The sequence below is a fragment of the Rhea pennata genome, chromosome Z, assembly GCF_028389875.1.
Source record: "Rhea pennata isolate bPtePen1 chromosome Z, bPtePen1.pri, whole genome shotgun sequence".
Lineage (NCBI taxonomy): Eukaryota > Metazoa > Chordata > Aves > Rheiformes > Rheidae > Rhea > Rhea pennata.
In genome coordinates this window covers 41781465-41807090 of record NC_084702.1, presented here as the reverse complement: position 1 = coordinate 41807090, position 25626 = coordinate 41781465, and the positions used below count along the sequence as shown (strand labels likewise).

General features: G+C 38.3%; 1 protein-coding gene across 5 annotated transcripts in view; it reads right to left on the bottom strand.

Annotated features, from left to right (window-relative positions):
* EPB41L4A (erythrocyte membrane protein band 4.1 like 4A) overlaps nucleotides 1–25626 on the bottom strand; it is a 139402-nt gene that overhangs the window by 68188 nt on the left and 45588 nt on the right. For all 5 annotated transcript variants that reach the window (XM_062600577.1, XM_062600578.1, XM_062600579.1 and 2 more), the window contains exons 2-5: nucleotides 17435–17539; nucleotides 7480–7531; nucleotides 6278–6356; nucleotides 2449–2546 (exon numbers count right to left, since the gene is read on the bottom strand). In XM_062600577.1, the coding sequence (XP_062456561.1) occupies nucleotides 2449–2546; nucleotides 6278–6356; nucleotides 7480–7531; nucleotides 17435–17539 (334 nt within the window). The remainder of the gene's footprint in view (nucleotides 1–2448; nucleotides 2547–6277; nucleotides 6357–7479; nucleotides 7532–17434; nucleotides 17540–25626) is intronic.

Here is a 25626-nt window from a genome sequence, read left to right as displayed (position 1 = left end):
ATAATTGAAAAATTTTCTTAAAAAAATTTTAACGAATAATCAAACACATTTTTCTTTGAAAAATAGAATTTACATACCTTATATCATTTTACATTTGTCATACAATTATAATGTAAATGTGCACCTTTACCATAACCCACCTCTGCTGATCTTAATTATAATGAATTGCATCTGAGAAACTATGTTACAGTTAATATGTTAATTTGTTTGAATAATCGTGAGCAAAACTGGCACAGGTGGGGCCTCTCTGAGAAAATCTTCACTAAAGGTTTCTATCCAATGCCAACTGAGGCCAAAGCAGGATAAACACAGCCAAAAGGAGACTATAAGGGCCATGAAGGAAAAGGCTCCACTAACCACTCATGTTTCTTTCTTGATCACAATAACACTTCCAGAACAAGACAGTTCTCTGTTAGGGAAATGTTGAGAAGCTCCTTGAAAAAATCTCTCTAAAAACAATGTGTTTCTTGCCTATAAAAGAATCATCAGGAACAGCTACAACAGCAAGAATTTCAGCATTTTTAATAGAAACAGGTCAGATTAAACACCAGGATTGGTATATTCTCCAAACTGTGCCATGGGTACTGTGTTTTCCACCATTATCACTATAATAGTCTGCAGTCTTTGCCCACAAAAGGAGGCGCAAGCTTCACGTGTCAAGGAAAGGTTGAATGTAGACACCAAAGATGACACCCCAGCATCATCTGAAGGGCATATGCAGGGCCAGCAGCTGGGAGCAGAAGGCGGACAGGATGCGTGCCCTCTGGCTCCTGAACCCAGCAGCAGCTGCTACCTCCATGAGGGAAAGGTGCCCCTGGTACAGCGCCTGCCACAGCCTGCTGCTGTAACGAGTAGAGCTTCTCAGCTCTTGCTGAATTCCAACAAATGCAGCTCACTCCAGTTCAGAAAAGCAAGTAACATAGCCTGGCATATCACCCTTGGAAAGGCTGCTGACCTCAGTGCTGATGCTTTGGCTTTGTATTTTAAATATCTGACATAGATGTACCTCAGGTACAACTGCAGGCCTTAAATAAAAAGACAACACTTCTTATAGCGTCAACGGAAATGTATATTTACTCACGCCAAGTCTCAATTTAATTGTCTACTCTTTCTACTCTTTGCTATGCTTTAACTAACCTCTGTTGTGTGAACTTCCTCATTGTTTTCCCATAAAAGAACTGAGATTAAATCATATAAACAAGATTTTATATCAAAACAGCAGTCTTCCACAATCTAACCATCTTATAAAAATGAGTAAATGACAAGAATTTATTTTTATTTACTCATTTCTCATAGTATGTTTAAGTTGTTACCATCGTTACGTAACTTCCTGCTTCAAATACTATAGTATTTTTTCAGGGAATGTACAACTGCCTGTAAAGTGAAAAGTGCACTGCAAAGAGTTTTTTCAGAGTATGTCAAGTCGATGGCAAAATGTCAGTGAAAAATAAACATATGAAAAATCAGAACTAAGTGTTCTGATCACTAAGAGTGATATCCATTCACGTTTCGTATACAAGTCATTTCGTTTTGCCTCATTATTCTAAAGCAGAAATGAAAGGAGGACTATTTTTTATCTTGTATTATCTGTTGTTGAATCACAGTTGGAATATCAATAATGTCGATCATCTTTGCTTAATATGTATCACACACAAGAAAAAAAATCTAATGTAAAACGAATCATGCAGTCATCTCCTGACTGTCATACAATTTTTCCTATTGCCTAATACGCACATTACCTACTGTGTATGAACGTAGAGCTTGAGCTGCAGCGTAAGAGCAGTAACTGGTAGACACACAGCTCCTTCCTAATTGATCGGTAGTTCTATCAAGTATATAGGAATAACTTCCACTTCTGAAAAGCTAACTACTGAAGGATGAATGCAGATAAGTGACAGGAAGAATTAAAACTCTTCACTTCAGGTCAAAATACATCCTCTCTTCAAGCAGAGGCACATTCATATTGTCATAATGTAATTTTTGAAAGATTCTTTTAGTTGACAGAATGTGTTGGCTGGTGGCTGCCAATGACCTATCAACTCTGTAAACTACCTGATCAAGTAAAAAAATATGCTATAGGAAAAAGAAAGTGTTGTTGACATATTCTATGTGTAATGTCATAAGTACAAAATAAGGTATTCCTAGGCAAGACAAACAGTGTTTGGCAGACTCCTCAGAAGGTAATTCATATAATCTGACTTTTCAAAATTTTTTGTCATTAATTTCTGCATTATTTCTATATTATTAATTTCTGTATTATTTCCACATCCTCTACTCAGTAAGTGCATCTATTTACAGCTCTCTGGTACAAACAGATCTAACTTGTTTTGTTCTGTTCTGAAATGAGCACATAAAGTGTTATTTAAGTTTTCAGTCAACACTTAAAGTGAATCATATCATAATACATGATTAAAAGAAATAAGCTCTTAGCTGACCAGAAGAACTTACACTGAATCACATATGCTCCCAGCTGCGCTGCAGTGTTGATTGGACAAGGCAAGCGGCCCTGTAAAACATCTTGCTTGACCTGCAAGAAAAACTGATACCTAAAACAGAGAGAAGAAATCATGCCATTACTTCAGCATTGAGCCTGATGCACCAAGTAATATTTCATCATCTTCCAGTTAACTAAAAACATACCACACAACATAGTTAATTCAGACAGGAATATAATTTTTGACTATCATCTACTTTTCTCCTCCTAACCTTGAAGTAACAACTATGATTAATCTAGTGAAAGAAATTGGGTACTGGAGAACTGCTAGTGGAGCAGTTTTCCCATCTGCTTCTACTGAGCAGACAAAATTAATTTTCCTCATAAAAATATAATTTTACTCTTTTGACTTTCATAGAGTAGTCAGGAAACGGGGAAGAGGGCTAAAAATCAGAAAAATTCTGTTACAAATCTATCAAATGGCCAAAGTTTAACCTGATTAGTTAAACTCCCCCCTGGATCAACCTCGGGGAGAACTGGACATTAGACATCCCTTGAACCAATTGTTTCCTCTCTGCGTATCAGAAATAGCAAGTCTATAGCAGGAAGCAAATTTCATTGGGTCTGTCCCATCACGAAGAAATAGGTGGATATTTTACCAGCAGCTAACTGTATTTGTCTCAGTGCAGACCACCAGCTGTTTTGGAACAGAGGCAGCAGGGATAAAACAAAATTTTGGAGTTGTAACCTCTTTTACATCCACTTGATGAAGTACATACTCAGGTCTCAAAGTAAAGCCACACTGAATTCAAAATCAGAAGTAGAACTGAAAAGTCAAGGTAAAAATTAAAGCTTTTAAGAATATTTTTTACAGATGCAGCGCTCTCAGTTTCTAGCATTACACCAGATGCAAACCAAAACATCTTATATATGCTCTTCAACCTCCAATGTACATATTCAACACACAGCAGACAAACTGTTCAGACATCAGATGTCAGCTGAACACAGATACCTGCATTTGCCACACCTCCTCCTGTCTTTCCAGTGCTGAATTACAGTGAAACAATATGCACAAAATGGATGGAAATGCAAAGGCAAGAAAATAAGTCATCAGGCAAGGGACCTGTTTGGTTTTTCAACTCCCTGTACTCATTCTAGCAAATCTATTTAAACACACTTTGTTTTGTTTTGTCTGTTTTTAGTACAATAGATTTACACAGTGTTTTACAGAACCTTATATGAATTTCTTACACCAAGTCCATAAAAAAGCAATACTGAAAAGGCACTTTTTAAGAAAAATTTTGGTTACGCATACATGCATGCAGTTATTTCATTATTCATTAATTCAACTTCATCTACAGAAGAGTCATTCAGCTACATTGTAACTGGTTTATTCTGTGTACACATTACTCATGAAAACACCGTAGAATGCTCTGTAAGTTCAAAGTGCAACTATTCTTTTCCTTCAGAAGTTCACAAACTGTAGGTTGCGTGACAGCTGATCCTTAAACTATTTAAGACTCAGTAACAATTGCTAGAGTTTATCAAACTAAATAAGTCTCTGCATAAGGATACTCATTTCTTTCTCGTTAATAATCCCCAGAATATGTGCTGTGCTGTGTGATATTACAGTAGGGAATGTCAATCCTTAAACAAATGGCTAGTATTTTCCACCCCTAAGAGTCAAGGGCCTTGCACACAAGGTTTTTGAGAATGTCATCAGGAGATACAAAGCATACACACTCAGGGTTTCTTCTCTCTAGGTAGTATCTCAATATTGCTTCTATCTAGGTTTTGCCAGTCCCATCTACACAAATATTCTTCTGTATGAATGACAATGATGATAAAGAAGATTTTAAATCTACTATGGAGCACACAGCATCTTCTTTTTAACATGAAATAAGTTTATGATACACACTCGTCTTTCTTTTAGCTCTTACGTAGCTCTACAGTGCAGAGCTTCAGCAACAGAACAGTGCTATCAATGTCCTTCCCATGCAGCACGTGTCCGTATCATTTTATTTCCAGTACATAAGCTCAGAATAAAACAGAACAACGACTTTGCAACAAAACTCACCTCCTTGCAAAAAACAGTCAGAGGCAGTAACTGTCAAGGGCTTGAGTGACTCCTACAAAGTGATGAACATTCTCAATTCCCACTGAAGCCACCAAGCTCCTCAAAGAACTAGGCCTTTTGTCCAAACTTTTACCTAAAGTATTCTCATCTTGTTCGCTGTTAAGTTTGTCGTGCATACATAATAGTACCTAAGCGCAGCTCTAGCAAACACATCCAGTAAATGTTAATAGGAATCACCTCAGTGTTAGCTTTTGCCTACAAACCAAAATTAGATTTTGGTGTGAAGCAATTACAAATTTGACAGGTTTTCATTATTTGCAAATAGTAATCATGTAATGCCACAGATCATTAAAATCTAGTAACAACAGACTCCACTCGCATGTCCATTAAAATAACAAATACATGGTCCAAATAAGCACAGCATACCACTGGAATCACATTACTGCTGAAAATTACTATTATGAAGAGAAAGAATAGCTGTAATCCCTTCTAGGTGGAAGGGTTTATTTTTGTGATTTTATTATTACATTTTTTCTGAAAGTGTGTTTCTTCCTTCCAGGGTTTAAGAGACTATAGGAATAAATGCTCATGAAGTTCGATGGCATTTGGCTATTCTTCAATGTGTTTTTTAAAGACTGTAGTTATAAGTGTATTCTTTTCTTACGTACCTCTGCACCTTCTAGGGTGCAACTTCTGCATGAGGAAACACTGTACACACAAAAATAGAGGCTTACTATTTATGCCAAAATGCTTCTTGACTAGATTTGCACACCAAATCAGCAATGCAAATCACAGACTTACTTTATTACAAGGAAACCAAATACAGTTTTTGAAAATTTAGCTGTTGTTATTCCACAGACATAAATCTGACCTGCCTCCCAAGTAGTAATCACAACAGATTCTGTTGCTGAAGTTCTTTTTCCCTGGGCCATCTTTTCTACCCTGTGAGCAGGACTGAAAGTAGTTCTGGAAAAGTACAGTAAAATTATATCAAACTTTCAGGATAGAAGGGCATTACATTGCATCCAGCTTATGCTTTTTATCTGCAGTGTCATATTTTTATTTATTTTTACCAGGTCAACATCAATCTTGTTAATATTGAGACTTCTGTTACTGCAGTGCCCTTAGAGAAAAAAAAATCTCATTGTGTTATGCGAAAATTATTCTGCTTACGCTGTAACAACTGCCATCTTTGATTAAGGAAAATTAAAATCCCTGCATATATTCAAATAAATTCTCACGTGTCATATTCCTCTTGAGCACAAACTTGGACATCAAAAGAAATATTTTGGCATTTATTAATGCAAGTTAGTACACTAATTTTATCCATCTACCTACCACAATTTTCAAAGTTTCCTTTGAATATAAAATTCTCTACAATCTTTCATAAATAAAGAAAATGGAAAAGCCTCTATGTGAGAGTTCATGCAAATGTGTGTGTGCGCATGCATCCTCATATTATTTCAGACGCCAACCTTATTCAAAAGAATCAAAAGTACATAGCTCTTCAATTTCCTTCACATATTTTTAGAAGTACAAAAGAGAAATCCTCTTGAAAAACAGTCCTGGAATTTAAGGTATGACCAATAAAGAAGAAAATCCGCTGTATTTAGATACCCAAGTAAACTCTAAATTTCATTATGGAGTATTCATAAAGACAGATGCTCAAGCAAAACCAACCCAGTCACACCATAGCAGTATGCACCTGTCTCTAATGGACTACTACTATAAAACCAACAAATTGTACATGTATCAAAATACTGCACCTTGTTATTTCTTCCTTAAGTTTACATGGATCCTCTGCATAGAATTTAATGCCAAAATACAGAGTGTACGGTGGTCCATCTGAGTGGAAAAAAAAAAGACAGTGGAAAAAGATTACAGTTATGAATATTATTTGATTACAAAACACCTACTATGAAGCTTATAAAACTTGAAGTCACCAATAAATCCTAACACAGCTACATAACATTCTTCAGCAAAGTAGAACATCTACATTCATAACATATGAAAAATAAATAATTAAATACTGGTAACACAAGGATAAAAAAAATTTAAACTAGATCTCTCTTTTTTTTTTTTTTTTTTAGTCTGTGTCTACTTATGCATATCTCATATTCTATTTGGAGTTCTTATTTTGAAGATTTTAACTTTAAACTTCAATGCTAACTATTTCTCCAAGTTTTTTTTTTAATGCTTGTTTTTGAGCTTTAGATTGTACTGAAACTTTTGAAAGATGGAATTATATGAAATTCCCTATGATAAATTATAATACGGAATATTAATCCTTTCCACATTTTCAAATATCTTACAAAGAGATTTTAATTATATGCCAGTTTAATAAATAAATATTTGGAAAAGCTTTTCTAATTCACCTTTTATATATTGTTCTTCTCGAGTAAGATTCAATTAACTTGGACCTGAGATTCTTACAGCTGCATATATTTCACGCACACTCCTACTTTTACATCTTCTACAGATAGCATTAAATTTATTAAGAAATTTTATTAAAATTCTTTAATTATAATGCAAGTAACAGATACTATATCCAAAAACTGACAGCAATACAGCAAAAAACATCATACAACACATTATCAATAAGAGGCAATATTTTTACTTTCAGAAGAAAAACGGAATTTCATGTGGTTAGTATAGTAGAGGTATTGCAGTTACTATAAAATTAATTATACATGTTAAAAGCAGCATGATTTGTTACTCTAAAACAAAAAGTGTAATGGCAGAGAAATCCTTGGACAATAGTCTCACAAATACCCTTAGAAAATAACAGTCGATTCAATCTTCATGTGAAAATTTGATGCTGCTATGAACTGTAGTAATGAATTAGTTCCAGACCTATTAATCTGTTGCGACTAGAATATAAAGCTTTACAGGCTATATATACATGGAATATTTTCTCTGCTGTTTCACCTTCAGATACTTTCTTTACAGGTTTGAATTAAATACATACTGTTTATTAATTCCTTGTGTTCAGCAAGGGTCTTTGCAGGATCCAGCCAGTACTGTGAGAAAGAGAATTACTGAAATTAGTCCCTTAAGATTGAAAATCAATATAGAATAGTTTCAATTACATGTTTATTCATACACTGATGTTTTTCCTCACAAATACAGCACAGGTGAAATGATTTATTTTCTCACCAGAATACAGAAGTTTTATCAAGATTACGTTAAAGTTGACGGTCTGTCTGCCTGAGACGCTTCTGTCTGCTAAGGACAAACTGGTAGCAACAGAGCCATTTCTGACCAGAGAAACAACAGCTTTACCAGCGTAATGTGACCTGTCTTCTCTGAGGGAACGCGTCTCCCCAGAAGGAAGGATGTTTGGTAAGAGCTACGACATATCAGCCTCGTGACAAGTTGACTCGATGGAGGATTTATGTAAGGGCCCTCTTGGTGTCTACCTTATCTGACAGAGACAGTACGCTAATGCGCAACCTTGCTATTTTCTTTCCGGGAGATTAACCTAAGCAGGCTATCTCTGAAATAACAGCAAAGGTACATATATAAACTCAGTAACAACAAAGTACGTAAAACAAGACCTACAGACAAGAATGAAGGGGCTTCATTTGTTTTCTAACAAAAAGAACAGAAGTGGGGGGATAGGCATAGCAGTACTCTTTCAAAACCAAAAACTGCCGTAAGAAAACGCTGATCAACATTTCCTCGTGTCCGCTGAGTACAAGACAGGAAGAAACTGGCTTAACTAGAAGCAAGGAAAATTTAGTTTTGAGTTACAGAAAAGCATTCTAACACCAGGGGAAGGAATCACTGGCAAAGTGCCCCAAGGGAGAAGAAGGGCGCAGAATCTCTTTCCTTGGCAGGCTGAAGAGCTGGCTGGCAAATGTGTCAGAGCTGAGCGAGGTGTCCTTGGTGCGCTGCAAAGGGGTCAACTGTTACTAGGGCTCCCACGTCACTTGATCAACAGCCCACAGACAACCCATTGTATAATTTCAGATTACTCTGCCCCTCTTTATCAAACTTCTAATAAAAGGTATTTTAAACGTTACTGCTGAGCACAGTTCTGCAGACCAGCTGGACACTTCTCACGATGGCTACGTGGATCACCAGCATGATGCACATCCTGTTCTTGCAACCACTGCATTAGCTTATTTTTTCAGCCTGACATTTCTACGATTCAATTATCAGAAAAACGTGCAGGGGCAGCTGCCGAGACCATTTTTGTCCTCACTCTTTTCTGTCCTCTGCCCTCATACATAAGCTTTTTAGACCAGCTAAGAACAGCACACGTTTTTAAAGCATGGGAAGGAAAAAGGCTGAAGAACACAGCTTCCGAAAAGAGCTTTTTGAGGCAGCCTGAATTTACCGCCTTTGTGCCTCTCACTTTTAGCCAAGTTACTCTGCAGATCAATGAATCAAGCAACTCTTCACCTGCCCCCACAAGCTAACCCTATAGAGAACAAGACTAAACAGATCGACAAAAAATTTTCCTCTTCTAGCCAGAGAAATCCCCAGAGTAAAGAATTTCACATTAGAATAAGTAACATAAAGAAGAAAGTGAAAAACAATACAAAACGAGTTGTAAACAACTACCAGTATTTTGACAAAACATGAAAACGAACTACTTCCATTGGCTGCTGAGCCACCTGCACGAGAACAAGCTGTATGCCTTGCTCTTGGTCTAGTACAGTGACGTTGCCATTCCACGTCCAGGAATATTTGTTGAACACTGCCATAAACTAAGATTACAAGAGTCATCATCTATCCATTCTATAAGCTGCATTTTAAAAGAAATAAAATAATTTTTTAAAAGAAATAAAATAATTAAGATAGCATCTCTCGCGTGAAGGAAATCTTATACTTGATTCTTACATTCTTTTGAGACGTCTTCACACGGATATAGCATGATGCTAAGGTATTTCAAATTTCCTAAAGAAAAACAATATTCAATACATGTTTGTTTTGAATACATCCAGTAACTATCCAAAAATATAAACCTTTTAACCTCAACTCAGGGTGGGAAGGGAAGAAAAACTTGTTCAAACCACCTATTAGAACTCCCAAACAGCAATAATGTGAGCTAGTGCAATAAGCAAGCCGATAAAATAAAGAGATTTCAAAGTCAACGGACAAAAAAGAGGTAAAAATGACACTATAAAGCACATTCTGTCCTCAGAACATCCCTCTTTCCCAAACTGGCATCACAGTGTGAAAAATACATTGCCAAGCTAGCTTGCTTTTCACTGACAGCTTTGTGTTCTGCTGCAAGAGATCAAAAGTACGCTGTTTCAAAATCAGACCAAAATCCATCACAAAATAACTCACTAGTCTTTAAAGCAAATACTATTTTCCTTAACTGAACTGAAATCAGCTTCAAGATTTGATGCTGTATTGTTTAGTGTTTTATGGTCCTCTTTGATTTTTAGCTTTAGATGTATGGATGGATGAACTGTATGTAAAAAACTGATGCTGAAGTATTACAATTCAAGTTGCCAAGTCAAAGAGAAAAGGGAACAAGTCTGGTTATTTTTATTGCTAAATATTTCTCTTCCTTCCCCTAAACTGAGTCAACAGGAGGAATTCTAAGCCCTCATTACTGTAAAACAGATTGCTGCTATCTGTGCTAGAAAAAAAATAGTATCAGCTGGCACTAGAAAAATGCTCTTCTGAGGGTCCCGTAGGCCTCTAGATTCATGTGCTGCACAGGTGAAGGTAAACAGTCCAGCTCAGACTGGCTAGCGGCTGGGATATTGAAAAGAGGGGAAGGTGTAAGAATCTAGACCATTTTTTCGCCTCTCCAGTAAGTATTTACTGTTGTGGCAATGCCACAAACCTATGCTTAAAATCACTGTGCAGCAATTTATTATTGTAAAGGCTGCCAAAATTCTTCTGAAGAATGTGAGGGGTGAGGGTAGGAAAGGGTGTTTTCTAACATTTTATTTATAAGCCAAAGATGGATGGAATTTCACAGATAAGGAAACGGTATTCTTCAAGCCTAGGTTGCACAAGGAATACGAACTTTTACAAAAACAAGACCCCCTGCAGTAGAGCCTCCAAGCATGTTTATGCATGTATACATAATAATGTGTGTTGTATACATATCAAACATTTGTATATTCATATAAATAACGTTGGAGAGAGTCACAGTTTTGAACTCACATGTTAAATTGTTAAAGAGCCAAGAGGAAGAAAACAAAAAAGCCGTCTCTCCAACTAACCCAATACACTTGCACAGCAGGCGATGAAAACAAACTTAACATTCATGGGTGCTGAAGCATGAGACATGTAGTCTCCTTCTTTTTATCTATTTGGCAACTCAGCCTGCCACTTCTCAGTGACTTCTCGTCTGCATCTCTCCAGTGCAGACAGCAAGTTATCTGACTTGCAAGTAGTTCACCATCACTGCAAAGTAGTGGAGGACCCAGCATTTACCCATCCAACTGCAGGTGTTAAATCACGTGCATCTGAAAGGGAAATAAACCATTCACAGAAGAAATGGGGGGAAAAAAAACAAATTATTTTTCGCTAGTGCTAACAAATACAACTACCAAATTACTAAATTGATGGCTACTAATTCACTAATTACTATTTACGATTTGCTATTTGTGTTATTTACTACAGAAATTATTGTTTACTAAGAATGGTGATGAACAAAACTCTCCTTTTCATTTTTAGGAAGGAATTATATATTAAAAGAATGTTTTTAAAAATGTGTAGTATTTAAGAGCAGACAGGCACTACTGTCATATGTACTTCTGCGAGTCTGGCTCCAATATGAAGATTCCAAACTGAGACAAAGCTGTGAAAGGGATATGTGTTATTTATAATTAGCCCCTTAAATGAGTGCAAGCATTTTTCCATGAACTTCATTCCTTGAATCTGCACAGGGTCAAATTGAGGTCAAATTCCATGCATTTAATTGAAACAAAATATTAACTAGGTTGAAATGTTTGCTGTGGTATCAGTCAATGAAGCGTCTGGTGGAGGCAAATTTATCAATTTCAAACGAAAATCCTGGGTATTTTAACCAGACTCATACGAAGTTGTACCTATCGCCTCACATGTGCCAATTTTTCTTCACTTTTACAACAGAAACCATAACATTTAAGTGATTGCCCAGTATTTTTCAATTATAATCTGAAATTATCAAGAGCCTTCCATAATTTCAGTCAACATTAACAATCAGAATTATTGGGCCAGTTTTTCTGCAAAAGTTCAATGCAAACTTTGTTGATCTTCTATGTTGAAGATATCCTAGGTAACCTTGTTAGCAACTCTGAAAATGGAAAGTACTTCCTTATCATAAACGAAATGTATAAATCATCAGGCATTTCCTAAAAACACAAATATGTATTAAATACTTCCACCTTTTTATTAGAATCTAAAGTTACACTGCTTATACTCAGTATTAGATCTATACCACAAGATAAGTTTCCTTTCGATCCTACTATACTTTAAAATTTCATTCTTACTGCCTTTAATTCAGTTGGCCATCAGCTTTGTTCAGGTTGTTTCATTCTCGTAACAATGTTCTACAATTTCTAGTTTCTAATCAGTATTATCAACTCCCACTTTCTTTTCACTAGCTATGCAGTCTATTTTAACCAGCACAAGTCATCTTCTTTCTAGCTAATTTAGTGTACTATATTCATGGGCAAATGTCAAACTCATACAAAAAAAACCAAAACACGAGCTAAGCACAGCTCATCTGTTCTTCCAAGCTCTTGAGATCAAAACACATGCTAGATTACATTACAATAATGCTCTAAAGGATAGGCACTTTCTATTGTAAGCAAATATTTTATTAAAACGATGCCTTTTTTCCACAGTTAAGTTACATACAGTCCATTCAACCTGCTACTGTTCTACCACCTACTAATGTGGTATATCCACCTGCCAATTTAAGTATGCTGCAGCTCCTTTATTAATTATATAGGACAGATCAAAAAAACATACTTCACATACACAAGTCCACACTGCTAGGATATGGAATTCATGGTGCTGGCCTCTATATTTAACTTTACCACAACTGAACCGACCAGATTGTGGCAGGGCAACTCACAGTAGTTGTTCAGCCTAGAAGAAACTGAGATCTGCATCTCCCCATTGCCTCTGTGTCCCCTCTGAACTACTCATCCGCAAAATGCATTGCCAAGGGCTGCCTTCTACATGCTGCTTTACCACATCCATATGCTCAAAACAGAAATTCCACACAGCAGGGAAGAAAACACTCAGATGAACACTTATTTCAAACAAATTTACACTATCCAGCAGACGCACGGTACGCAAGTACAGTGTACGCAGGTACAGTGGTGCCAATCTCATGTTAGCTCCAGATCTTGGTGCAGTACGGATGTGTCAGCGCAGCACTGTACCTGAACTAACTGGGGCAGGGGAAATCAGCTTGGATACGCTGCTCAATTTGCTTGGTGATACCGCTTTCTGCATTTTACAGCCCTAAGCCAGTATCGCTACGCTGTCCCCCTTGTGAATTTAGCAATTTAACAGCTCAGGTTAGCACTACAGCAGAGAAGAAGAGGTGGATCTTTGCATCACACCCTGTTGTACAGTACGGACGTGCTTCCGCAGCGTTAGGCCGAGCAGCTGTAGCACGAGAGTTTAGTTGGGAATGGCGAGGCGGCAATCTGACCAAACCTAAGACTGTAAAATGCAGTCCAGTTGTTGCAAGTAAAAACCAACTTTTATTACCAAAGGATCTTTACAATGCTTTCAGTTGTCTAGCTTTCTGCAGTAAGTGAATCTCAATATCTTTTTCACAAGAGAAGCTCTAATAGCATGTTTTTTTCAGCATGCTTTTGTGATTTAGCAAGGGAATGCCTTCAGGCTACAGAGGTGCCCTTTGTCTCATCAAATTCTGCTCAATTTTCCTGACATATAATGTGTTAAAATTGCCATTTCCATTCCCTCCTTTGTATGTGGCAAGAAAATAATGGCATCCTGCCACAATAATAATTGGCACCGCTCTCCTGAGGTATACTGGTGATGCCAAAGAGGCAGTAGCAGCAGTTATTATGCGGGAGTACCTGGGAGCCGTAGGAAGGTGGGAACCAGAAGTAAGATGAGCAGAGGACCTGTGTGGGCCTCCTAACACTGACTTACCTGGCATTTGGTCCTTCCTCCACTGAAGGAGAAGGAAATCACAAGTCTGCTGTTTTCCCAATTACTAAAGAGGTGAGAAAGTAAAAGGCAGGACAGACTTTCCTAAGCCATTTTCAGCATCTACAGCATCTACTCTCACAATCATGTCTTGCCCAAGAATATCAGATGGGGCACAACATACCACTTTGCTGACAGATGAGGCAAAAGACAAAAAATGCCCGGTCAGTCAGGACCCAGCTGACCATCCACAGTGGAAAATACAGGTTGTACATGCTTTCAGCTCAGTGGGACTGAAGCACCAACAGCTTGTGCAGCAATGCAAAAGGCTTGAGTGAAGGGCTGATGACAACGCACAGAGAAGTATAGTGACAATCAACTAAACTATTTTTCATTTAAGCTATCTATACCAAAAAATGTACTATACTATGTTAAAAGAGCTGTGTGGTGTGTCAGTACAAGCACTCAAAGGGTAGGAAACACTATCGACATCCTATAGCATTAGTTCAACTCTCCTGTTCATTCTGATATAATTTCAAATTATAAATCAAATACTTTGTTTTTCCTTAGGACTTTTGCCTTGCTCAGAGCACAAGATAGACATAGCTCAAGTACTTCACTGAGAATGGTCAATTTGGCAATTTCTAACTTTCAAGTGCTGGATTTTGCAAATCAAATACTGTTCTTTAACATGAAGAGTTTAGAGGTACCTGGGACGTCAGCAGAGAAATTCAGGTAATACAACCAAATTACTACCCTAGGAATGGAGTCCTCCAATTTATGCTTTATCCTACTGTCCACGGTTACCTTGTTCTGTCCTTCTCTTTGTTGCATCTAGCTATTCGCTCTCACTTGGTAATTAGTTTGTTAGTTTTTCAGGAAGAGACGACTTTATTGTTATGCATTCATTTCCTACATAAAACAGTGAAACCCTGTTCCTTGATTAGACCCAAAGTACTAATAAAATAATTATGATACCTTCCACATAAGGGGTAGCTCAATAGCACAACACGAAATCAACTGAAGTGCTGAGGTATGCTGGAATAATGGGAAGAATAACTAAACAAGTTATTTCAAAGCCTTAATAAAAAGTTTATTTTGTGATTGTGTTGTGTTCTTTAAAATATATAGTTTTGTCCAATCTATTTTGTTCATTGCTCAGTTAAACATATAATACCACAAATAACCTAACAAATTGAATAGTAAAATATTTCTGATCAATACCAGTATATTAATAGGTGGTCAATTCACCAGACACATTTTTCTCTTTGAGACTAACTCAAGATCACAGCTTTAAAACTGATTAGCAAGGTAACCTTTTTTCCTTCCTTTAGGAAATCTGTTCTGGCCAATCCAAAACTCAAATCTGGGGTTTCTTGACAGCCAGTACAGGACTAACTCCCACAATAGTCCACAGAGTTTTAGTAGTATTCAGTGAGCAACTCAATATATGTTTACAGTTTAAGAGCAAGGCGCTGCTTGCTTCATGAAGGCTTTCGCTTCATACTGGCTATTCTTAACACCTAAAATATTTCAATAAAAATAGCAAGCTAGCAACAATTGCATAAAACATGTAAAACTAAACACAGTAGTCATTTGTGAACTTCACAGGTTAAACAGCATCAACTTTTAATTACCTATATACAGGCACGTAACAGGAACGGGCATTTTCTTAGTATTTGCTATGACAGAGCCCAGGTGCAGAGCCTGCAGCACAAACTCAGTCGGTCACTGCGGCAGTGTCTACACAGTAGCGCAGGTGCACTCCATAACGCAGCCCACAGTTGGGTCTCCAGTTGTACATTTGGCTGCTTCCCAGCAGCATGTCAGGACAAAGCTTCTATGTGCACCCTTCTCCCACGCACTGGGACTGCTCGGTAAAGAAAACCTACCAGTGGGGGATACGCTGCGCTCCATCAAGAGACCAGGAATACAAACACACTTAAGAGACACCTGCTCAGCAACACAGAAGCCAGGCAAAACACAGGTCAGAAGACCTCTACACGGAGAGAGAGTGTAGCACCTTATCCATGCTGGCACAAGTCATATTCCCACGCCATGGCTGGCGTCAGTACAAAAGCAGGAAAACTAGGGAAGTGGGATGAACACCTTCAAAATCCACAATAAATTCTATGCACAGTGGCTTCTTGATTTTAGTGGTCAGAAAATAGAGAAAAAGGATAATATTAGAATTATACAGCTAGAGTATGATGCAAGAGGAAAAGGCAAAAAAGCTGCTTTTGGAGAGGCTGAGTTAATGGGGTTATGACTGACAGCTCATATACACTAGCATAATAAAAAATGCAATACTATCATACACCCAAATCTGCTAGTCTATTAGCAGAATACATCCTAGAATGCCCCTTTACATGTCAAGTCTTTTACTGAAGAGATGTAATCTTCTCTTACTTTCATAATGCTGGATAAATCATTTAATACTCACTGTGTACACCTCTGGAATTTATCTTTACAGGAAGAAAAGGGAACTGTCTTGACAGAAAAAAATAGCTACCTGCTTTTCGTTCACATGTTTCCTCAGGAAATCAAAAATGCTGTTTTCAACAGTCTGCCCTTCAGTTCATAGTTGAATCTGACTTTCATCTCCATGTAATGAAACTTAAGTTAAAAAGCCTGAAGCTTTATCAATGAACTGAATTTATAAATGTCTAGACAACAGCACAGAAATAAACAGCTAGTGAGCAGGGCAGCCTGCAGCTCCTAGCAGCAAGCAATAGTCTCTAGCTATTACAACTGCAGTCACTACATATTCCACTTCAGCTGATCAGAAGAAATTAGAAAGCATTTGGTCAATTCAATAATTTGTTATCATTTTTAGATAAAATGTGACATCTTTCAAGGTCAGGGTGTTGTACCTATTCCCAAAATACATCCGACTTTAAAAGCGTAACAGCTTGGCATCATTTACCTCTAGGACAAGCGTTGTTCCTTTCGCAAAATGAAAGCAATATAAAGATCACCCTATGCATTGGTCCTCTTACTGAGCACTCCCAGTTCCTCCTCTCTGACTGCAGTAATGCTTCACAAGCCATTTTGCGAAGTCATTTCGGATACCACTGCCCCAAAATACTGGGCCATCGCTTAAATGTTTTGGCCCTAAAACATCTCAATGCAGTTTCTATTTTCTTGCCCAATTAAGACTGTGATCTCATGGTGGAAAAAGCCCTCCACATGTGGAGAGCCTCTGTCAGTCAAATGGGACTCCTTCTTCATGGTATTGGCTTGAGGACGCAGCAGCAGTTCAAGTGGAGCCAAAATTGACCGCTGGGGCTCTGAGTAAATGAGCAGCCAACATGTCCTGCCAGCCAAACGCTTCCTTCAAAGCGGGAGCTACATTCTAAGACAGCAGATCAGTAAGTGGCCCAAGTAAATCAGCTTTTGATACACTTGGGGACACTGCTTTCAAGATATTCCTGTTTTGGCTGGGCCTGGAGTAAGTTACAGCAGGTTCAAAGAGAATTCCTACTCAGGAAGTATCATGTCCTAAGCACTGAGTCCAGGGCACAACATTAGAAATGGAAAAATTTTTAACCCTACTTACTGTGACAATTTGTTACTTGTTATACCGCCTTCATTTTATTTTCAGTATCTCATGCAGAATGTAGGATTTGATTCTGCTCTCATATAAAACATTAATGACTATTCCAAGATTTTATGCAAATGAACACAAGGAAATTTTTACTGGAAAACTGACTGTTTCATGAAATAGTAAAAGTTAGTGAAAGTATGACAATTAAATGCTCTACAGGCAAAGGTCAAAATAGGGTAAATTTTACAGATGGAAATGCCAATCTGGTCTGTCTTTTACTCACCGTTTGATGACTTCGGTCACAGTAGCGCAGCCCAAAGTAATCTATCTCCACTAGGTTTAAGTGACGAAATACGTAGCCCAGGACAACCGACCCTTTCGTTGACTTCTGTGGGAAAGAATTTACAGGGTCTTTTCACAAAGATGTTCTGCCTTTGTCAGCTACGTTCAGTGGCATTCATGCATTCAGTAAGCTTTGTCTAAAGGCAGAGGCAGTTCCCGCTGCCTTAAACCAAAATTTCAGCTATATATACAACAAAATATTTTGTCCTGGCACATGATTAATCAGCCATTCTGTAAATATTGTTAGGTAGTCAGCAGGTAAATAGACACAAAAGGAACCACTCAAGAGTACCTGCATGCACAGAATGCTAGTGAATGAATGTAGAGATTTTCTAGCAACTTTCTGTTCTTTGATCAATCTTCTAATCCCCAGGGCATATCTCTAGTCTGAAATCATGTTCTTCCTTCAAGCACAAGCCTGTCACTCAAACACTGACACTGAAGATCAGGAGGCAAAAGTCTGCCCTTAAGACATAAATTATGAATTATTAGCTACTCCATTGTTACTCTTGTTGGAGTTTGTTTTCACTTCAAATGCTTTTGATAATAGAAGTGGGAGAAATCCAACATCCTGAATCAAATAATCTCACTGTATTCTTGAATACTACCTCATTAAGGGTCTACTCTAGTATTTGCAAACAATACTGGGGACAGTATCACAAACAAAGCTGTACTGTTGACAACATATTATAAAATGCCTACTGCTACCTGAACGCCTCTTATTTGTTTGTTTCCCTAGTAGTCAACAACACACACACTAGGAAAACTGAGAATAATTACACTGAACGATCCAGAATTGATTCAGAATCAATTAAAGCATTTAATTACTATAGTCCAAATTCCACAGAAAAATACAGAAATAAATCATAACGAGGTTTTGGTTAACTGCTTTATGTACATGCATACGCTTAGCCTGCACATGCAGCAAAATCATCTGTAAAAAGCTTGTGTAAATGGTGGCAGAACAGTGAATAGTGCACACATGTGAAAGACGGGTCGCCAATTACCAATTTACAATGGATTTCAAAAACCAATTCCTATCTGCTTTAATCCTTTCTATTACAGGAAAAGCATGAGAGAAACGAGGGGGAAAAAATCACAATTCCACAACTAAAATGGCAAAGAATATTGATACTAAATTTATTTAATTTAGCTCTGCTACTGAAATATCAGTCAAACGATGACTGTGAAGATGCATTCCTCCTTTCTGAGTAGACACATTTGTGCAGTCACCAAGGCAGGGTCAGTACAATAATTTCAGATGGCCAACTGAACTTTAAGTAAGTAAAGGCAAGATAAACATCTCTGGTAGGCTAGAACTTGTTTATTCACGCTATTCAATTAAATTAATATATGTTTGTTTAAACAGGAGCAGTTCCTGAAGAGGTTTTGGTATGGGACAGTCTAATGCTACCATATGGCTATTTACACTGGAATTACATATTTCCTCAGCGTGTACAGGGTGACTTGATGGTCAGCCACATAACAGAAAAAAATGGGGGAAAAATACAATTACGGTTAGCAGAAATTTACTGAATCTCACTTTAGTATTTTAGGTAAAACACAGAAGTACAGTGATCTTATCCTCAATAAAAACTGAACTTAGGTTGTAAAAACAACACAAGACAAGATTCAGACCTTCTCAGCTATAAAGTGACAGCCAGGAGCACTACAGCAAAAAACACAGAAACAAACAAACAAACAAAAAAAACCACACCTCAAAAAAAAAGGACAAGCTAAATTACAGGGCAAAAAGGACACAAGATAGTAGCAGTAACCATCCTATCTTGTTTTCTATAAGTTGTTATCCAAAAAGGCAGGAGAGATATCTACCTAACTGAAAACATATACAGTTATTCATATTCACACTTTGTGTAAGAGACAACTATCTTCAGCATCAGAAATAACTGTTCTAATCATCATCCACACAGTTACAATGGTATCTTGGGAACCCAAGACTACACCAGTGTCCTTTAGAAACCAACACCACAAAAGCACAGAACAAAAAAGCAGCCCTGACTCCAAAGGCCTTACGCTTAATTGTAAGTGATTCCATTGAGGTATAAATTATTGCAACATTTTCTACTCGGCTAAATGTAAAAAGAACATTGTAGATGGAAGGAAATCCACAGTCAGCTGTTCAGAGCCATGGGGCTTCGAAAGGGTCAGTAAAGTCTTTCAGAAGGTATAATCAGAGCTGTCTGCATTACTGCCTATGGAGGGAAGGTGGGCAAGGCCTACTGAAGGCACACGGAAATTCTGTGATTAGCTTAAATCTACTCTTTTCGTTTGACCACTAGAATGATTCATATCATCAGGCAGTCTTTCCAGTGTGGCTTTTTTTAAAAAAAAAAAAAAAAAAAAAAAAAAAAGAAAAGAAAAGAAAAAAAAAGAAAAAAAAGCAATTCAGGGACAAAGATCAAGAGATGAAGCAGTCCATTTTCCATTCAAGTATCTTACGGCAATTATACACCCTCCTGGGAATCAAAGATACTAGACTAAATTGAAACAGAAACTAAAATCCTAGAGTTTAACTTCTATGACTCCACACCAGTTTAGCATTCAGCTAACCTGGCTGGCATTACTCATTTTTAGCCAGCTTAGGGCGGCAATGAGCTCAAATTAAATAAGGAGTCTTTGGGACAACCTTCCTCCTCCAGAGGTTAAAGCTAGCATGATCCCTAAGAAATCAGCACATTTCACACCTGGTTTGGTGGAAATTAAAGCTTCTCTTTTTCCCTTTCAGAGATAAATGGAAATGATGTTTAAAAGCCTTTCAACTGTTTTTACTTCTATGATTGAGCTAAGAGAGAAAACAAATATATCTTAATTTATTTGCTTAACACAGCTCAGGTAACATTTCCACCACTGCAGGTCCTGCAGAAACAAGCGATCCAGCTGTGGCCAAAGGCTGCGCAGCACCATCTCACTTACAACGGTCTGGCGTTCTCCACGCTCACAGCCCTAAGATGCTCAATGTGTTGGCCAACCTCAGCCAAAACAGTGTGCGATTGCCTCCGTTGCCCTCCTCACCAAGGCACTGCACAGGCCGCAGCGATCCCTGCGGGTACCCAGGGCAGCCTGCTACCGGGCCGCTGCGGAGATGAGCGGCTCACCTCACTCTACTCAGCCTCACATCTCACCAAAGGAAAATTCTTCAGACCCATCTCAGAGTCTTGCTGAAACCAGAGTAGGCTCACTTTCAAATAGCAAGTTCTCAGTTTAAGCCAACTGATTTTAGTGTTTTATGCAAGTAAATTGGTTCTTCAGCTGGAGTCTGGAAAGCAGTTCTGCTGACAAACCCCAGGAGACTACTTGTCGGTCTTGAAATGCACTTTTCTACCGCTTTGGAAGAATGTTCTCTTCAAACTTCTTCAAATTCAGGAAAAAAAAAAAAAAAAAAAAAAAAAAAAGCTGCCTTATTTTCACCAATAGAATTAAAATATAATTCACCAAAACTGCAGAATAAAACTATCAAAGAGCATGAATGAAATTAATCTACAGCATACAGCACTGAAAAAATTATATAACCTGCTTGGCATTAAGCTCAGACTTGCTAGCAGCTTGCATTCTTAGGGGTAAACCCCAGTACAGTAAGTTCATTTGAAAATATCACTGGCAATACTTTCAAGAGAGAACAAAGAATTGTTCAAATGAGTCATAACATCTTGCTTTACATGTTAGCACCAGGGCTTCATAAACCAGAAAGGCAGGTTTCTACTGGCTAAAGAAAATGACAGCCAGAACCTTCAGGACAGATTTGATTTAATTGTATTTCTTTAATCAAAAAGAAATTGCTCTTTTAAAAATCCTAGAGTACTATGTTTTAATATATTCACGTTACTGCATATTTAGTCATCAGGAATTCAGATTTTCCACACTGCTCACTGCTTTTTAGTCCCAGTGAGGTTTTTCTGCTGTGATATTGTTTAATTTTCTCCTTTGTATTGTACACAGCAGGGAAAGCCATATCAGATCCACAATTGAGGTCAGCAATGAATTTAAACACAAAGTAAGTAGTACGGTAACATCAATCCCTGTAGGATATTAGTCCCTCTCTCAAAAGAAAACTTGTGTAGGCAGTGAAATGGCAATTTATTAAAAGTAAAATAAAACGCAGCACCATCTCTTTTAATCTGGACAGCGACCATGGAACTTCGCTTTTGGAAATCATCCAATCTGCTGCCTTTACCAAACTGTCTCTTACAACCTCACAGATGCTAAGGAAGAGGCAGATGAATTCATGAGCCCTTGCTTAAAAATATAAGGCTTAAAACTTTGGGTTAACACAGCTGTTGTCTTTTGATGCACTTTCCTATATTTTTCCCCGATTGTTGAGTCTGTTGGAAAGTTGCACCTGATAATGAGTTAATGATTTGGCTTATACATTGGCATGAGATAACAAGAATAAGAACAGAAGGTTTCTAATGTTGCACAAGGAACTTCATTAGAATATGGAAAGGCAAGGAGGATGCTACAGGGGATGACACAGTTGCACGAGCAGTGGCAGGAACACACACTATGCTCCTGAGATCTCCCTGGCAGGTGTACGACTGCAGGGGTTGTACTGCTAGCAAGCCCTTGAGTTGCTTGACCCACGCCCTACATGCTATCCAGTAGCTTTGGCCCTTGCAGTCAACGGGAAGTGCTCCCTGTGCATCAGGGCTGGAGCACACTGGAGCACAGAAAGCCCCCAGAACGGGGAAAGTCCCCATTCTACTGCTTGTGTGCAGGGAGAAGCAGCTCTGAACACATCCATCACAGCAACTGCACATGCACAGACCAGCCCTACAGCATCCCGGTGCTCAGGTAGATGCCCCCAGATGGTACCATTTACCTAGAATTTTCAGAGATTGAACTGCAGGATTTTGTCCTGAGCATTACTAAGTACAGATGAAACTTTTGTTCAAAAGAACTGTACAGAGTCACACAACTAAGGCTGAGTAGAGCCATCACAGACCTCACAGATCCGTCACAGAGGCAACCGTCTCCAATGAGTGCTTTCTCACTGCAAACAGTTTTAGTTCTTGCAAGGATCTGCCGCTACCCCCATCTCAAGTCAGAAAAGACCAAATACCAATACAGTTTTTACCTCCTTCTAGCATTAAAAGCGGTAAGGCTCAGGGTTCTAAAATCCAAGCTCTTGGTGGTCTTTACCAGCACAGAACAAGCACCTCTTTTCCCCTGAGGCAAACAACCAGCCAGGCCTCAATTTGATCAGTGCACATTCAAGCAGAGATCTTTTACTTAACAATGTTTAGTATTTACCAATATTCATCTACACAAACAGTTTGACCTTCATTTGCGGAATGCATGTCCAAACAGATAGGAATTAAAATTAACACAATTCTGTATGTGCAGACATTCCCCAACACAATTGCACAACAGAAGTAAATACTTTCAGAACTGAGGATTTAACATACACAAATAAAATACCACAGTCTGCCCTAAGTACACATCATACAAAAGTACAAACCAAATTGTGCAAATTCATCTCCTCCCCTTCCCTCCCCTCTGCTTCCACTGACAGCAGACAGGCCAACCCATTTTCAATCCCCCCCCCCCCCCACTGAGGACTGCTCAGTGACACATTTGCAAACACATGCACAAAATTCTCCACCCATGTTCCTGAGAAGAACTCTACACAGCACAGCTGCTCTATTTGCTGGGCTGTTATCTACTGCACTGATTTTTCAGGTGACAAATATGAAAGACACATTGGTAGATGCGTTGTTTGGCTTTTGCTAATACAAGTTACGCTAACACATTCTGATCAACAAATGCTGTTCTAGAAGCATGCCTGAAAGTACATCTAATTTACCTGGTTTTGTAATTAGTGTACCTGCCTCAAATTTATATGTATCTTTCAAAATCTATTTTGGGAGCAATTCCTTAACAGAGGCTAAAATTTCAGTGAGTAGGATCTCCCCTTGTAACTACCAGCTAGATTGCACTTTGAGGCTTAGTCACAGATAGATATGAACTGATCTTGATTGCGAGCAGTCTTTTTTTTTTTATATATAATTTACTGAAATATTTGTCTTATGGGAAACTACTTCAGCTCAGTGTGCTTCCTTTTGAGTAGGTAAGGACTTCACTGAGCACATAAAAGCAAACATATACTCCCTTACTATCTATCACGAGCACTAAAAAAGCATGTCTCCTTAAATGTCCACACGCCATATAATTTTGTTTTGATTACTCTTGCATGTCTGATTCGAAACTCTAGAGTTTATATAAAGTGAATGGAAAACTTCAATTTGTGTACCTCAGTAAATAAACCTAAGACCTACCCAAGGATGCAACATGTAAGCATTATGAAAATTATTCAAAATTACCTACTGTTGTGTCGGTTCAGTCTGTAGAACAGCATTTGTCTGTAATTCAGGGCAGTAAATTTAGAAACATACAGATAGAAATACTGAGCCACAAAACCCTATAAAGATGAGTGACTATGTTCACTTGGTATAATAATGCAATCTATAGTGTGCATGCACACTATAATGAGAAATGCCTAAAGCAAGAGTCAAAGTTCAGTGAAGATGATACAGACATTAGATGACATTAAACTAAGCACATAAATTAATTGAAAGAACAGTAGATTTCAGAAATGTAATTAATATATAATAATGCTTTAAAATTGATCCTTCAGTCATAAACAATATTTTGTAAAGTGGCAGCAACTAGTTCACATAGAGGGATTCACATCATATCAATTTCATTAAAAATATTCATCGACCTGTATCTTAATATTAACATTAGGCAGCTTATTAGCAACTAGATTTACCATACGACAAGTGAGTTACGTTACCTACAGTAAAGCATTTCAACTTTTCACAGAAAACAGCGGGGCTGAGCAAGGGAACATCAATGATCACTTCTGTGATATCCATACGCTTTGGGTATTTCCTACACCACAGAAATGATTATTATAATAATGAAATTCAAAAACACAGCACACAACCACACTTAAAATGGCTGTTAGGTTGGCTATCACTCTTTTTCTACTCCTCACAAGACCTCTTCTTAAGTCAGAAGAGGTCACAGCTTTTGACCTGGGAAGTCTTCTTGATAGGCAGGGCCTCTGCATTTCCTGATTATAGATGCTAAAGAAATACACCACAAGCACCTTGCGAGGCAGGAGATGAGTACATGAGAATTGATAATGCGCACGCTTCTAACGCATTCTCACACATTTACTTTAAATTATTCCCAATGAATATGGAAGATGTGTCCCTCTGGGCCTGCCAGGGACTGGGCAGCTGCGACAGCGAGGACGAGGCCCTCCCATTCTGAAAGCTGCGAGCTGCCCTCGCGGTGGAGGCTGGAGCAGGGCTCTTGCAGGCGCGTAGCAAGAGATGCAGGAGGTCACGGCCCTCCCAGCCTTGGGCTGTCTCGCAGCAGGCAGCTGGTGGCCGGCAGCGTGGGAGGAGGGAATCCAATGCGCAAGCCGCAGGCAAGCAGGCAGCATGCAGAAGTGCGCTTCATGGGCACGGGGCAGCAGGGCCTGTACGGAGAGGCTGCAGAGGCTGCTTCCTCTTTGACATACCCTCCCCTGTACCATGCCAGCCTCCACACAAGCAAATCCCACCAGCATTAAAAACAGCTTGGGTTTTTGCACTTAGTTTCTAAAGGATGGTATGGAAAACTGCACAAAATTCTTGCTCTGTATCTGAAGAACAGGTGAAGCCGTTCAAGCACAGAAGAGAGAGACCTGGGTCAGTGAACCCCAAGCCTCCTTATTCTAGCTTGTGCCTCCTTCAGAGTGCAGCTCGAGCTCATGCCAAGCCTCAGATGACTTCAGCAGTGCCTGGGCAGCGTTCTCTTTCAGCAGAGGAGACATCTTGTCTTTATCTTTGTTATAGTCACTCCAAACAGAGGAAGCATCACATGTTTTCTGACTAATCTTCTCAGTGCTATTTCTATAGTACTTTCTTCCGTTAGTTGAAACTTTTCTCAAATCTTCTCATATAAATTTATTGCTATTTTAAAAAATTAACTTTGAAGGGTTTTTTTTTTTTATCTTGCCTTCATTGAGATAAATCTGATTTGAAGCATTTTCAGTTTCCCTTGTCACCTTTTTATTTTTTTTGCCATACTTTGAATTATTTACCTAGACTATATTGTTTTTAC